Raw genomic sequence first — 16,716 nt, 5'->3', positions numbered from 1 at the left:
GGTATTTTATCAAGCTTATTTATAGTCAGATTCACGTGATATTACATAATAATATACCTTTTGAAGTGGTATCGGATATTACTCGTTTAAATATTGGGAAATTTCCGATTCTGTGTTAATTGATGGAAATACATCAATCAATAGGAAATGTACTGAAACATGATATAAATAAAGGGTCTATTCCTCTTCTTGTTCTATTTCTTCTGCAAAGGAATAATCGTTAGTTCTTGCAAAAAAAAAATATATATAACAACAGAAGAACGGAGTTTTTAAAATACCGTTTGTTAAAATACACCATATGTTTTGAAGAGAGATATTTGATGACTACAATTAATATGGTGGCGATTTCAATATTCTTTTTGTTTTGTTTTTGGACATTGAAATAGACACGTTTATTTATGACACAACTGTTGTATCTGTCGAATCAGTTTGGCTGCGTCTTCTTCTTCATTTTATTTAGTAATGGCTTATTAATTTTATTTAGTTTTTACATAATCATTGCATCTTTTGTGTGAGTGAATGAATGGATGCGAGAAGGAGGAGGGGGAAGTCGTGGACAAATGTCGAAAAAGTCATCACTGTGTACACGACAGTCATTTAAATATTGTGTACACTTTAAATTTTTTTATTGTGCACGTTTACACTACCCACTCAAATTGAAATAACATGAAATAAAAAAGTAAAAAAAATACATACCGACGATTATTATACAATTTTAAACATCGACACATAGCTTAGTATAATTTCTCATACTATTTGAAATAATATTTAAAAAAATTTATATGAAATTCATCTTTTAAGGTTCAAAATAAAATTTCAACGTTTTTTTATTCTAATCTTTATATAAAAGTATTAACTTCTATTTTATTTTAAGTATTTTTTTATTTTTATTTTTATTTTTATTTTTTTTTGGGGCAAGGTTTTATTTAATTATTGGAAATCCATTATAATATCAAATCCAATATCCAGGGAAATAATTACACTTACAATTTAAACAAATAAACTATTACCAAATCATTTTTCCCATTTATTTGCTTCTGATTTTGATTTTAATTCTGATTTTGATTTTTACATTTCCTGTATTTCCAACAATCTTTTATTATCAGAATCTGAAATCTAATTTATCGGAACTACCATTTAATTATATTTCCTGACTTCCTTCATTAAAACTTACGGCTATACTTTCAGTTAATTTCCACCATCACTTGCTCATCTTTATTTATTGCTATTTCCATTTCTGTGCATATAAATATTTACAATGTCTGATATCCCGAATCCTAGACCAAAAGGTAGACCAAGAATTTTACCCATTCCAAAAAGAACTAAAGTATCTCGTGCTTGTGATTTATGTAAACATCATAAAAGAAAATGTAATGGGGATCAACCTTGTTTCTATTGTAAAGATAAGTCATTAAATTGTACCTATTTAAAAGCAGATGGAAGATCTAAAAAATCTAAAACCCAGAAACAGCAACAGCAAGGTCAGATTGGACAAGGAAATAGTGCTGGTACTACACCTTCTACAACCACTAGTAGTTCTATAAGTGAACAAGGTGGAATTATTAATGGTAACGGTAATGGAAATGGAAATGGTATGGCGTTTCCCGGTGCTTTACCATTACCAGATACTTCTTTGAATTCAATTGGCCAACCAATCATGAATATTAATAGCATCAACAACAGTAACAATAACATGAATAGCATGACCAACAACAATACCATGAATAACAACAATATGAGTATCATGAATACTATGAATGCCATGAATCCTATGACTACCAACAACATTGACAACAACAACAACAACATCCACAACAACACTAACAACACTAACAATATCATGAATAATAAATCAGAATCAGAAGCTGAAATTGAACCAGAAATCCCATCATTACCAAATTCACCAAATTCAAGTCGTCGTCCTTCAGCTAAATCAAGTGTACCAAATAGTGTTAATTCTAATGGTATTGCTGATCCATCTCCTTATCCAAATCCAGATTGCGATGAAAATGATGAACTGGCACAAGTCTCTTTAAGCATGATTTGTAAAAGTTTACAAACTGCTTTATCAAATGATGATAATAGTAATATCATTTCATATTTTAGAAAGAAAAAAGCCGCTGAATCTAAACAAGAAGGATTATCTAATTTAAATGGTCAACATACTAGATTATTATGTTCACAAGGTGGTGATACTAGATTTTTTGGCGAAAGTAGTGCATTATCTTTGGTTAGTGAATGTCGAGCTTTATTTCTTGATATTTTAGGTGAATCTACTTTTACAAATGATCCTCAACAACAATTTATTCACGATGAACTGGTTGATTTTACCAAACATATTGTTCCTGTACAATTACCAAGAAAAGAAGAAGCAAAAGTTTTAATTGATTTATTTAAAACTAATATTAATGATACATTTTATGTTTTCAATATGAGATATTTAAATAATATGATGGATGAAATTTATTCAAATCCAATATTAGCATCAACTAAAAAATTATGTTTATTACATCTTGTGTTTGCTATTGGAGTTTTATTTGTTGAATATTCACCAGAAATGGAATTTGATTTACCTCCACTGATTAGATTTTTAGAAAGTGCTGAAGAATTAATGAGAAATAATATTTATGATGGGAAATTATGGATGGTTGAAGCAAATTTTTTAAAATATTTTTATTTTCAAGCTTGTTGTAATAGATCAAATTCTTGGATTTCTTTAGGTACATCCATAAGATTTGCTCAAGCTTTAGGTATGCATAGAAAAGTTATTAATGATAGAATTGAAAATAAAGAAGTTTCAATTCATAGAAGAAGATTATGGAGAAGTTTATATGTTTGTGATTGTGTTAGCAGCGTTAATTTGGGACGTCCATTGATGATTAACACTTATGATTATGATGATATAAATTTCCCATTAGATCAATTAATTCTTCCTGGAGATGATGAAGTTGAAAAAATTAGAATTATTGCTCAAAATGCTACATCTGATTCAGCAGTTATTAATCGACTGATTATTGATAATAATTTCAAATCACAAATTAATCTTAAAGATAGCAATTCATTAGCTTTACAATTAAAATTATGGTCCATTGAATTACCTCCTCAATTACAATTATCTAAAACTTTAGAAGAAGAAATCACTCTGGGTACTAATCCAAATAATTATTTATTGGTCTTTGTTCATATTGGCCAGCTTTATGGGATAATGGCTCTCACACGACCATTTTTGGTTTACGTTGCAATTCGAAAATTAAAACCTAAAACTAAAAGAGAAGTTGGAAATGAAAAAGAATTAATGCCATTTTGTAAAGCAGCAATTAAAGCAGCTTTCTTGTGTATTAAATTAATTAAAGCATTTTGTACAAATACTAATCGTAAAGAAGTATTTACAATTCAAAGTGCAACATTTTTTGCTGCTATTTTATTAGGTTTTACATTATTGGAACAATCAAAATCTAAAAAAGCTGATAAACATTATATGTCAGTTATAAAAGATTCCATTAATGATGCAATTACAATTCTTAAAACTTTCCCATTTAATGCTACTTGTAATAGATGGTCACAACATTTAATTTATATGTTGGAAGCTCTTAATATGGCAAGTCCAGTTACTGATACTTCTCCAACAAGTTCAATGAGTAGTGAAATTCAACATTTTAATGATGAGTTAGTCATGTGGAATAATCAATCAAATACTTTTGAACAATTACTCAATTTTCAACAATATTTCGTTCCTAATGATGTTGATATTTTGAATAACAATTATTTGGATGCTTTTAATTATACTAATTCTTATAAGTATAACATGTAACTTATTTCACACATATACTAAAGTTTTTTGGTTTATCTTTTTAATTTTTATTTTTATTTTTTATGTATTTTTGTATTATATAAATTGTTTCTATATACTTTGTTTTTCAAGTTATATTTCAATGTCATTTGTGATGAATGTCTTTTTTTTTTTAAAATATAGTATTTCTTCGATGTCTTTCATGATCTACGAAACCTGGATTGAATGCATCACTATCAACATCTTCTTCAAATTCATCTTCATCTTCTTCTTCTGATTCATCATCTTCATCATCACCAAAGTGAGCCAACATTTCTTTTTCATCTTTAGATAATCCAACTGATCTTTTAAACATTTTTGAGTCATATTCAGTTATACTGTTATCATCATAATCATAATCACTATCGGTGACATCATCATCTTCAGCTTCATTATAAGATTTATGAGCTTGTTTATAATTTAATATCGTCAATTTTTTACCCTTTTCAATTGCTCTTTCAATAGATGATCTATGCTTAATAAATAATAATCTTGGAAACATACATCTTTCACCTTTTTTAATAATTTCAGCCATTCTTTTCTCAGTTGGATCACTTAATATATACCAAAAATCAATTAATCTATTTCTAGGCCAAATAGTAATAGTACCTGAAAAATTTTGTAACCAAATATTTGACCAATCTTGTTGTAAAAAATGAGGTAATAAATCTAATGATTTAATAATCTGTAACCATTTTTTAATTTCTAATCGAAATAATTGTTCTAAAGCTGTTGCTATAAATCCTCCTCTAAATGATGCATATTTTTCACGTGATGTCTTACGTTTTGAAGTAGATACTGGTCTACCAACTGTACCCTTTGGAGCAAAATAAAATAATGAAATATGAGGATTAACTTGTGAAACAATTGTAAAATTAACATTATAATAAGTATTAAGTGCTTCAACTGGAATATCTGTACGTAATGAACCATCTCTCCATTTACTACCTAATGAAAATGGGATAACTTGACCATTTGCAGGATTTTTCATCATTAATACAACTGGATTAAGTATACCTGGAACAGCAGATGATGCTAATAAAGTAGACCAAATTATACAATGAGGTGAAGTTATATCATTACATAAAATAACTGGTGAATGAGGATCAGCTGGAATAGTAGAAATATTTAATTTTCTACCAGTTAATTTAAATGCTTCTTCAAATGTAGTTGAACCTTTGGTGAAAAAATTTGATTTCCTTGCCCAACTAACAGCATCAAATCTTGCTCCAGTTCTAATGAATCTAGGTAACCAAACATACCAAGGATCTTCACATGCAGTGATTTTTCTAGCTAATTGAGGTACTAATAATTTTTTAAGTTCTTCATTAGTACGAACACATAATAATGAAGCAATTAATCCACCTCCAGAAGTACCCGATATAATATTTGGTAATAAATCTTGATCCAATAATGCTTTTGCAATTCCAAAATGAGTATAAGCAAAACATGCTCCACCACTAAGACATAATGCAGATTTTCCAAAATTCTTCAGAACAATTCTGAAAAACTTCTTTTTAAGATCTAATGGAACAGTATTATCTTCAGTTACTTTTTCAATACATAAAACAACTTCTTTATAATATTCTTCAACTAATTTCTTAGTACCATAATATCTATGAGAATATAATTGACGATTTTCAATTCCAGCAAAATTTTTCTTTAAACAACCTTGTAAAACAACCATTAAATCAAGAATTTTCCCATTTTCATTTCTAAGTTTATTTAATCTTGTTATTGTTAATTTAACAGTTTTATAATCATAATAAGAAAATTTTGGGTTTTCAGACCATTTATCTAAATTTAAATATTTATCTAATTCTATTGCATTTTCAATCCATTCTTCATAAGTTGATGAATTTCTTAATTTATCACGTAATTTCTTACGTTTACCTGTCCAAGTAAAGAAATATTCCAGAAGTGCAACATAAACTCGTATTAAAAAATATAAAAATCCAAGTATACCAATCCAAATAAATACAAATATTAATATTGGCCATCGAAGTAATGTATAACTTGAACTATTTCTAAATTCATTCTGTAAAACTTTTAATGTTGATTTCTTTTTAGATTTTTTGGATTTATTAGATGAAGTAGATGGTTGAGTTTTATTGGATGATGATGATGATGGAGAATCACTTTGAATCGGAAACCAATCACTTTTAGAAGTAATTAAAACTGGTCTTTTATTATTAGTAGATAGTGAATTATTATCTTCATCATGTTGAGTTATATCAGTATCAATAGGTACAATAGTTTCATTTCCACCAATATTTAAAGCCTCTTCAGCTAATTCAGATTCTGTTTTTGTTTCTTCTTTATCATCATTGATGGAAGTATCAAAAATTTTCAGTTCATTAGTTGGGGTAGTAGTACTATTATCATAATCATAATCATCTTGCCATATTAAAGCTTTAGCAAATTCACTAATGTGATCTTCATTTATATAATCTTTATCTTCCTCAAATAATGGTATTCTCTTCTCACTCATTCTGTCAATACATAAATGTCTAATGGGAGTAATAGTAGTGGTAGTAGTAGTTATTGGTTGGTCGTATAAAAAGAGCAACTTCTGATGAAAATGATTTAATTTTTAAATCTTCTTTTTGGATTCTTCTTTGATTTTCTCTGATTAAAAATTTGCCGCGGGTTTATTTACTGAAATTCGTTTAACGTGGATTATATTTCAGATGATAAATTGTTCAAACTTGTTGATAATATAACAAAAACCTTGTGGTAAATTTAATATTGCTATTACTTGTCATCTTCATGTTTGTTTATAAATTCCATAGCTTATTCTGGCCATGTGAAATTCCTCTTGATAAAAAAAAAAGAAGGCATTACGTAATCAGTGACCAGTTTTATTTTACGATACTCACTTGGTAGCATCGACTTACTAAAACTTTTACCCAACAAAAATCAAAACAGATTGGTGACGACACTACCTTGGGCTACGCATGCAATTTTACACGTGATCACATTTTTTTTTTACAAATCAAGAACAATATGCTTAATGATACCAACAATATGCTCTAATCTTGACCAAAATTAGGAAAGAAAGATACCTGAGTAAAAGAGAAATGGAAAATCGAGGTCTATTCATATTGTATAGATTAATAATGTAAAAACAAGGATCATTACCGTAGGAAACAGTCCCAACTGATTCATCGTTAAAATCTATTCAAGAGTTACTAGTCACAGCAGCATTGCAAGATACCTTTATAATTAGATAAAACTGGACTGAGCCTGTGGTTGTTGTTGCTAACTAAATTCGGTCGTGTATCACGGTACAACATTGCACGTGCCATATTTAAGCTCAGAATCAAAAAAAAAAAAAAGAAAAATTCAGACTAACACATTTAATAAACCCACCTATAATTGACAACAAAAATGACTATTGATACAGTTATATTAGATATTGAAGGTACTGTGTGTCCAATTACATTTGTTAAGGATACTTTATTTCCATATTTTTTAACAAAATTACCATCAATTTTATCATCAATTGAATTCCCATTATCTACTTCATCCTCAACAAATGATGATCCAATAATTCAAATATTAAAACAATTACCTGAATCAATTACAATTTCAAATGAATCAGTATTTTCATATTTGAAAAATTTAGTTGATCAAGATATAAAAGATCCTATTTTAAAATCATTACAAGGGTATATATGGGAAAAAGGTTATGAAATTGGAGATTTAAAAGCACCAATTTATAAAGATTCAATTAAATTTATTGAAAATTTCAATAAAAAAATTTATATTTATTCATCAGGTAGTATAAAAGCACAAATTTTATTATTTGGTCATGCTGAAAAAGATCAAGAATCAATTAATTTGAATCCTTTCCTAAAGGGATATTTTGATATTACAACTGCTGGATTTAAAAATAAATCTGAATCTTATATTAAAATCTTGAATGAAATTAATAAATCCAATGATCCTTCTTCAGTGTTGTTTTTAAGTGATAATGTAAATGAAGTTAAAAGTGCAATTGAATCAGGTATGAATAGTTATATTGTTATAAGACCTGGTAATGCTCCTTTATCTGATGATGATAAATCAACTTATAAAACTATTCATTCATTAGATGAATTAACATTGTAAATTAACCATTCGTAATATAATACTAATAATAATCATGTTATTAAATATATATATGTGAAAGAAAGGGGGGAGGAAAAAAAAAAGAAAAATAGAAGTACTTAATTTACAATATAAGCAATAACTATAACTGGATCTTTTCTCTTATTCACTGCCTATTGTCTGTCTTACATATCTCTAAACAATATATCAGCAGCTACTTCTTCATTTTTATCACAAGCTAAATAAACTTGAATAACCAAATCACGTTCAAATCCAAGTTCACATAATCTATTAATTGCACTCTGATCTTGTTCTGATAATTGAATACGGACAGTACCTTCTTCCCCAGCTTCACCACCAGTAAATCCACTTTCATCACCTTCAATTTCAAATCCTAAATCTTCACCTCCGGCTCCTAAAAATGTTCTAATGAAAGCTTCTGGATCTTGTTGAATTAAACTTGCAATTTGTGGATTAGATGCAGCTAATTGTTCCAATAATGGTTGAATCAATTCTGGGTTAGATTGTAAAGCTGCTCTCAAAAGTTGCATTTGTTGGTCATCTCCTAAACCTGCACCTCCTGCTGATGCAGCATCACCACCAGCAGTAGCAGCATGAGCACCACCTTCTTGAGCAGCAGCAGCGGCAGCTGCAGCTTCAAACAAGTTTTCATGTTGTCCACCTTCATGTTCATCATCATCTTCTTCATCATGAGCAGAAGTTGTAGTTGATTCACCAACTGGGGCTTCGGATTGTGCAACTGGTGCAACTGGTGCAACTGGTTGTTCTGGACGTTGTAAAGATTCTGGGATACCAGTCAATAAATATTCAACTGCACGATGAGGATTATTAAAAGCAGCTCTTAATGCAGCTTCAACTTGCAGTCTTTCGTAACCCATTTCCATAATATTTTGAATAGTGGCTTCTCTTTCAGTTCCAACTGCAAATGTAGATTCATTAGATTCTTGTGGTTGCTGTGATTGAGCTTGAGCTGGTGTACCAGATGATGTTGATTCATTGGTTGTTGTACTTGTGGTGGTGGTGGTGGTGGTATTACTTGAAGCTTCTTGGGATGCAGCTGGTTGTGTTTTAGTAGAATCATTAGTTGATGCAGATTTTGATTCAGAACCAGTACTTTGAGTTTGTTCAGGTGCCGGAGTTGGGGTCGGAGTTTGCTTTGTTTTATTAATCATAAAAATTATAGATGCACCTTCTTTAAGTTTATACGATTCTAAAGTTTTATCATCTTGTAATACTTTCCCAGAATAAACTAGTTTGATTTGTGATGCATCGACACCCTTTTCATTGGCTAATTTCTCTTTAGCTGATAATACCTAATGAATGAAATATGATTGTTAGAATACAATTGTTCTTTAAAATAGTTTACGTGTAGATCTGGTATATTTTTTTTGTTTGTTTGTTTGAATACATACTGAATCGGATAATTCCACCTCAATTGAAACGGTTTGTTTCTTGAAATCCTTAAATATAACTTGCATTGTTTATTTTTTTAAATAAAATTAGAATTTTCAATGTGAAGAATAACGAGTAAACAACAACAATTATCTATCTGTATTCTTCTTGTTCTTCTTGCGTAAAATTGTTGATGTCCACACAAACCCTCGTGATAATTTTTTTTTTTTGGTTCTTCCTTTCGAGTAACAGAAAATTTTTTGTTAGTGGCAAAAAAAAATAAAAGATTTACTATAATGGGTGGTCGTGTGTAAATGGCTAGGAAATTTACGTGTGTGTGTGTGTGTGGTTGCTAAAATCTCCTCATTGGTGGGGTCGTGTGCGATAGCAAAAATTTATTCATTTGTATTATTAAGAGACAACCAAAGAATGAAGAAAAAAAAAGAAAGAAAGATTAAACAGTGTTGCCAATTTTGATTTGAAAATCTTACAACCAATAGAGAGCAAGACAAACGTATAGTTATTATGTCAAGAAGACAAAGACAAAGTGGAGTTAATGGTATAAGAGGGCCAAACTCAGCATTGACTGAGTTTTTACGTAATGAAGGTATCACTGACGCGTTTAGACAAAGAAGATTACGTGATTTAAATGGTGCAAATCAAGATGATCATGCACCAACAGAGGACAATACTACTACTGGAACTGAAACACCTGAACCTACAACAACTGATGATAATCTGGGTAATGTTACACCGGAAGTTAGAACGGAATCTGGTTTAATCCAAGGTGATGATGAAGAAATTAGACAAATGAAACGCGCGGCAAAGCGAAAGTTAAAAGCTGCAAGACGTGGAGGAAGAAGATTAAGAAGTCAAGGATCTCCAGATGGTAATAGTAGCAGTAGTGATAGTGATAGTGATGCCAATTTCAGTGATGATGATGATGATGATGAAGATGAAGACGATCTTAATAATGAAATTAAAAAATTTGGTGAAGATGATGAATGTGTTGATTGTGGGAAAACATTTGAACTTTCAGTTAGTTCAAGATTTATAAAAGAACAAGCGGGATATTTATGCCATGAATGTAATCAACTATTAAAAGCTAAAGAAAGGAAATTGCGAGCTAATCAATTGAATGCTCGTAAAAGAAGGAAAAAAGTGGCACAAGCATTGTTGAATAAATCGGAAATTAAAGTACCCAAATTACAAGATGTTTGTATCAAGAAAATTACTGAAAATATTGAAGAAGTTGATGTATTAGGTGATATTGGGCAAGTTAATATGAATAGGATATCTAAAATCTTATCCAAGAATCGATCATTAAACAACAAGACAATGACATTATTTCTTACCCCGGATTTGAAACGTTTAGAATTTTGGGATTGTTCCAATGTTGATTCAGATTCCCTTAATAAGATTGCATCATTTTGTCCAAATTTGGAATCGTTAACTTTATTTATGTGTGGACAATTACATAATGATAATTTGCAGTATTTTGCTACAAACTTAACTAAACTTCATGATTTAGCATTGAATGGTCCATTTTTAATTAGTGATGTAATGTGGCAAGATTATTTTGAAGAAGCAGGTTCAAGGTTGACTAAATTTGAAATTAGAAATACACATCGTTTTGGTAATGATTCATTGATTAGTTTATTAGAAAATACTGGTAAAAACTTAACATCCTTAAAATTATCAAGATTGGATGGACTAAATTCAAGTGAAATCTATGGATTAATTCCTCATTATATCCTGGACTCAAAATTAACCGACTTGGAAATTTCATATCCTCAAGATGAAGAATTAATATCTGATGATTTGATAATTACAATTCTTTCAATTACAGGAGATACACTAACTCTGTTGAATCTCGATGGGTGTTCATCATTAACAGAAAGGTTTCTACTTGAAGGAGTGGTTAAATTTTGTCCGAATTTAACTCATTTGTCAATTCAACATTTAGATCAAATTACAAATGAAGGATTTGCTAAAGCATTCAAAGAATATGGTCAAATTAATCAAGGCGGATTAATTGAAGTTTATTTAACTAAGTGTATTGGATTGGGGGACGAGGCAGTGTATGAATTATTTCAACATTCAAGTCATACATTAGTTGAGTTGAGTATAAATTCATTACATTTAATTACAAATGATTTTCTACATCAAGTATTTACTGAAGATCTGCATCAATTCAAAAAGAAATTACGTGAACTGGAAGAGAATAATTCACGAAAGTATTACAAACATATAGGTTTCCCATTATTGACATATTTTGATGTTGGGTTTGTTCGTGCTGTCGATAATGAAGTTCTTGAATTAATAGGTGAAAGTTGTCCACAATTGAAAGTAATTGAAGTTTATGGAGATAATAGATGTACATCAAGAGCTAGGTTCAGAAATGGATTAATGGTAATTGGTCGTCAAAGTGATGAAATATCTTAAATGATGTATATTAGAAACTAAATTAATTTTTTGGTGGATATTTAATAGGTAGAGATGCTTTTTCAACATTTCTAAATAAAGGTAATGGAGGTATAGTTAAATTTGAATTGGTTAAATCAATATCAGTTCCCATTATTTTATTTGTAATTTGAGGTATAGCATCAACAAATATTCCTGGATGTCCAATATGTTTTGATGATAAACTTAAAAACTCATCTTCATTTGTTGTTACTCTTTTCTTTGGTTTGCTTCCTGTTGTTATATTTATTGATGATGATGACGATGATGATGTAGGAGTTATATTGTTACCATTGTGATTAATATTAGCAATGATGTAATTATTTCTAGCTTGTCTCTTAATGGTAGTTTTATTATAAAAAATTGAATTACAAGTATCTAAATCCTTTCTGATTAAAGTATCATCAGAAATACCGTTATTTAATTGAAGATATTCTTTTATATTATCACCACATATTTTATAATTTAATTCAATAAATGCATCAATAATCAGTTTAGGTAATTGGGTCAGATATTTGATATAATTCATGATAAGTTTTAAATTTGATAAATTACCACCAATTGATGAAGATGATTCTAAATTGAAATAAAATCTCCAAAATTGAGTTGATTTTTTAAAGCAATTAAATGAATGAAATTTATTAAAAAAAGATCTAATGGTAGAAATATCATTTTGTTTTAATAATTGATTTAAATATGATACAACAATTAAACAAATTGATTCATCATTTATAAAATTTATAATCAGGGTGATTAATGATTTAGAAAGTTCAAGTTTATCATCATTTTCGTTGTTGTTGTCGTCGTTTGATGTTGATGTTGATGATTGGTCTTCTTCCTTTTTGGGCAATTTATCATGAGTATTGAAATATTGATTGATTACAAATTCATAATTTGATATTAATTTCTTTCTTGATATTAATTCTTCCCATAATTTAATCAATTCTTTAAATGTTTTAAGATATGGTAATTTATAATAAGTTTTCGAATTCCCACCAGAATATAATTTAATCCAATTAATTAAATATTCATTACTTTGATTAAATTCTTTCAATTCTTTCAAGAAATAAACATAATTAAATCTTGTTATAGTTTCATCCAATGGAATTAATTTTGAATTTATTCGAATATAAATATCTTTAATTTTATTCATTTTTTCATCATCATCATCATCATCTTGATTCAGTTCTTTAATGAAATTAATATATTTCAACCATAATTCACAATCAAAACAATTAGGAACCAATGATCTTTCAAATAAATTACAAATTAAATTAAACTCTTCTTTTGAATGATCTGATTGTTTATAAATATTAATTTCTTGATCAATATATTTAATCCATGATTCTTTTTCATTTTTAATCTCTTGTTGTGTTTTCAAATCAAATTTAGTATATTCAAATAATGATTCAAATTGCCAATTGGAATTAACTTTCTCTTGAGTTTTATTAAATATATTTGAAAGATAATTATCAACAATTTGATATTTTTCAATCATGGATACTTTATCATAATTATCAACATATCCAAATTCTTTATAATAATTAATCAATTCATCTTTAGGAATAATCAATTCAATATTGAATTTCTTGTTCAATTCAGTGAATTGATTATAATATTGAGAATAATGATATAATGGAACTTTCAATACTCTTATATATAATTCACATAATTCAATTGAATCATCTTTTAATTTAGTTTCGAATTCAATAATTAAATTCCAAAGTTCATGAGAATTAAAATCATATTCATTTTGAATTAATGCTTGTTTATATAATCCTCTAATTAATTCAACATTATCTTTATTTGTTTCAATCATTGTTTTTAAATAATTTGTCCATAATTTAATCGAATTTGGATAATTTTCAATTGACATTCTTAAAATGTTTTGATAGGATTCATTTCCATTTATAGACAATTCTAAATTTGACCAATCTTCCCAAATGGTTTCAAGATATGGATATCTTGATAATAATTTCTCATAATTTTGATAAATTATTTCTTTTAATTCTTTAGGAGTTTTAGTAGGATCTTCATATTGATTTATTTGATATTGAAATTGTTTGAATAATTGGTTCCATTTGTCAATATTGTTTAAATCTTGGGATATGTCATTTATTAATGATAGTATTGATGATGGTATAGCAGATGATGGTGATGATGTCACACGTAAAGTATCTTCAAGATCTTGTGGTAAATGCAACACGGACATTTGCTGGTGGTGATGGTGGTGATGGTGGTGGTGTTCTTCTTGATGATGGTTGATGATAATCTCATTGCAATTCTTTTTGTTTTTTTTTTGATGCGTGAAATAAAATTTTCATTCCATTTTCAAATTTTGAATTTTATTGTTAACCAACCCTTTATCCAAATTTACAATCAAACTATTATAATGACAACTGATGAATCAATAATAACATATGTTAATCCATATAAATTACCAGAATCAAACAATTCAGAATTAATTTCCCTACTTCAAAATGGTAATACATCGAATAATCAAACAACAACATTAAATTTCAATATTCCAGTATTTAAATCGATCGATGTTTCAAATTTAATTGATTTAAACAATAATAAAATTGAATCACAAATAAATGAACAAAAAAGATCTCAAAATGTTAATATCAATAATTTGGATAGCAATCAAGATGAGAACAAGTCATCTAACGAATCCAATGTTGTTGAATTGAATAATGAAGATTTAATAATTGATGAAAAATTAAATAAATTTATTCCAATTGAAGAATTTAAATTTAAGAATTTTCATAATCAATTAAGTTCGATAATAATTAAAGGAATACCAAATGATTTAAAATTACAAGTATTAGAAAAATTACTTAATTTATTAATATCAAATCGATCATTTAAATGGAGTTTAATTAATAATCTGAATAATAAAAATAACATCACCAATGATTTAAAATTAATTTTCATTAAATTTGATCAACTTGTTGATTTGAAATGGTTTTTAGAAACTTATTCTACAACAATTAATGATATTATACCAGGTTGTAATATAATTAAAAATGATTTAATTAAAGATAATCTTGAATCATTGAAAATTGAACCTGAAGAAATTAAAGAATCATTAAAATCAACAATTAATTTAATAATTAATAATTCAAAAAATAAAGAAATTAAAAAAGTTACAGGACTAGAAGATTTAGATCAAGTTTTAGATTCTTATAGTAATTATAAAGTTGATAATAATGATTTAATTGATATCCCCAATGATATGAAAGAATCAATTGTTAAAGATATAATTAAATTTAGATCAAGAATGTTATTAATTGAAAAAGATTTAAGAAAACGTGAAATTGAACAAGAAAGAATCAACACCAAAAATAAATTAAAAAGATTATTTGAAGGTATTAAAGAATCAAATGAAACTGGTAATAACAATGGTAACGGTTCTTCTTCTTTTTCTACTACTACTACTTCCAATGATGGTAATAATAAATCAATATTTCTAATGAGTAATAGAGAAGAGTTTGAAGATATGAATGATGAAGAATATGAAAAATATCTTAAAGATCAACAAGCTTTAAAACTAGAAGAAGAATATAATCAAAGATTAAAAGAATGGGAAATTAATCAAAATAAAGAATATAAAAAATTGAATGAATTGTTAAAAAATTTGCAAAATTATGAAAATCAATTAATTGATAATAAATTAAAATTTATTGATGATTTTAAAAATTATCAAAATTTATCAATTTCAAATTTATATAATCATAAATATAATGATTATTTGAAATTTAGAAGTAAGAAAAGATCGTTAGAAGAACAACAAGATGAATTAGATAGATCTCAAGATCATCAACCACAACCACAACTAGAAGAACAGCAAAAACCAATAATTAAACAAGATCAACCGGTGGTTAAAAAACTTAAAGTTGAATCAATAATCATAAATGAATTATCAAAAGAATTGAAATCAAAATTAAATGATAAAATAATTGAATTAGTTGAAGAATATCTTGGTGTTAAAGATGAATTTTTAGTTCAAGTTATTAATGACAATTTACAAAATTCTAGTCTTTCAAAGAAAAAGGAATTAATTGAAGAATTGGTTGAAGTATTAGATGAAGATTCTGAAAATTTAGTTAATGATTTATGGAAGTATATTGAAAAATTAAGTTAATCAAATATACATATGTATATATATATATATATCACATGATTCAATCACGTGATAATTGTATGTATAATTCCATTGGGTGCGAAAATCAAAGATTCTTTTTTTACAATCAGTGAACCAATCGAGTTATTGAAAAATAAACTATAACTTATATTTAAACTAATAATGATAATGATAATAATATTATACAACAGAATAACGAAAAGTAAAAAAATAAACAGGGTTTTATTGAGGAAAATGGAATGATGATCCAATAATTATATATATATAGAAAATAAAAACATTTATGGTAATAACAACAACAACAAAAAAAAAAATCAAACGAAAAACTTTCAAACATTGTTTCCTTAATAATAGAAATCAAACTGGTAAAAAATTTTAGACCAAATTCAAGATAATGTAAATGATGTAATGATTCATTCATAAAAAGAAGAATATTAAACTCATCAATAAATTAGATCAAAGGATAATCTCAATAAAAAGCAGCTAGTTACATAGTAAACATGGGAAATAATAATAATAAAAAAAAGAACATCCAAAATATAAAAAAAAAAATATGAATTGGTATATTCGTTTGAAATTTTCATCTTTTTCTTTTTCGTTTTGTATCTTTCCTCCATTTTTTCTTTCATTCCTCTGTATTATCCGAAATTATCTTTTCCTACTAAATACAATAACAAAGTATGTCTAAGTTTTTAAAAATAAGGATAATAAACTCTCTTTATAAACATCAAAACAACATCTCTCTTTTTAAAGATCTAAAATTGAAACAAAC

The 16,716-nt window shown here is 27.4% G+C and overlaps 7 protein-coding genes across 7 annotated transcripts; 4 read left to right on the top strand and 3 right to left on the bottom strand. All coding sequences in view use genetic code 12, as the record gives it.

The window, feature by feature from the left end:
- Positions 1 to 1,258: 1,258 nt before the first annotated feature.
- On the top strand, positions 1,259 to 3,811 carry CTRG_01279 (Zn(II)2Cys6 transcription factor; the record flags this gene model as incomplete). Its single annotated transcript, XM_002546927.1, has 1 exon — positions 1,259 to 3,811. The coding sequence occupies one exon, from the start codon at positions 1,259 to 1,261 to the stop codon at positions 3,809 to 3,811; it is 2,553 nt and encodes an 850-aa protein (XP_002546973.1).
- A 151-nt stretch (positions 3,812 to 3,962) lies between these two features.
- CTRG_01278 (uncharacterized protein) lies at positions 3,963 to 6,320 on the bottom strand (the record flags this gene model as incomplete). The annotated part of the gene is made up of 1 exon (XM_002546926.1): positions 3,963 to 6,320. One exon carries the CDS (start codon positions 6,318 to 6,320, stop codon positions 3,963 to 3,965), a length of 2,358 nt encoding a protein of 785 aa, XP_002546972.1.
- Positions 6,321 to 7,219: 899 nt separating this feature from the next.
- CTRG_01277 (putative acireductone synthase) lies at positions 7,220 to 7,942 on the top strand (the record flags this gene model as incomplete). Its single annotated transcript, XM_002546925.1, has 1 exon — positions 7,220 to 7,942. One exon carries the CDS (start codon positions 7,220 to 7,222, stop codon positions 7,940 to 7,942), a length of 723 nt encoding a protein of 240 aa, XP_002546971.1.
- A 164-nt stretch (positions 7,943 to 8,106) lies between these two features.
- RAD23 (Rad23p) lies at positions 8,107 to 9,114 on the bottom strand (the record flags this gene model as incomplete). Its single annotated transcript, XM_002546924.1, has 1 exon — positions 8,107 to 9,114. One exon carries the CDS (start codon positions 9,112 to 9,114, stop codon positions 8,107 to 8,109), a length of 1,008 nt encoding a protein of 335 aa, XP_002546970.1.
- Positions 9,115 to 9,859: 745 nt separating this feature from the next.
- Positions 9,860 to 11,779, top strand: RAD7 (UV-damaged DNA-binding protein; the record flags this gene model as incomplete). Its single annotated transcript, XM_002546923.1, has 1 exon — positions 9,860 to 11,779. One exon carries the CDS (start codon positions 9,860 to 9,862, stop codon positions 11,777 to 11,779), a length of 1,920 nt encoding a protein of 639 aa, XP_002546969.1.
- Positions 11,780 to 11,801: 22 nt separating this feature from the next.
- On the bottom strand, positions 11,802 to 14,009 carry PRP39 (Prp39p; the record flags this gene model as incomplete). Its single annotated transcript, XM_002546921.1, has 1 exon — positions 11,802 to 14,009. One exon carries the CDS (start codon positions 14,007 to 14,009, stop codon positions 11,802 to 11,804), a length of 2,208 nt encoding a protein of 735 aa, XP_002546967.1.
- CTRG_01273 (uncharacterized protein) lies at positions 13,995 to 15,944 on the top strand (the record flags this gene model as incomplete). Its single annotated transcript, XM_002546922.1, has 1 exon — positions 13,995 to 15,944. The coding sequence occupies one exon, from the start codon at positions 13,995 to 13,997 to the stop codon at positions 15,942 to 15,944; it is 1,950 nt and encodes a 649-aa protein (XP_002546968.1).
- Between the last annotated feature and the right edge of the window lie 772 nt (positions 15,945 to 16,716).

This window comes from Candida tropicalis (assembly GCF_000006335.3).
Source record: "Candida tropicalis MYA-3404 genomic scaffold supercont3.2, whole genome shotgun sequence".
In the NCBI taxonomy this organism is placed as follows: Eukaryota; Fungi; Ascomycota; class Pichiomycetes; order Serinales; family Debaryomycetaceae; genus Candida; species Candida tropicalis.
Note: the sequence above shows the minus strand (reverse complement) of the source record. Positions and strands in the feature narration are given on the sequence as shown.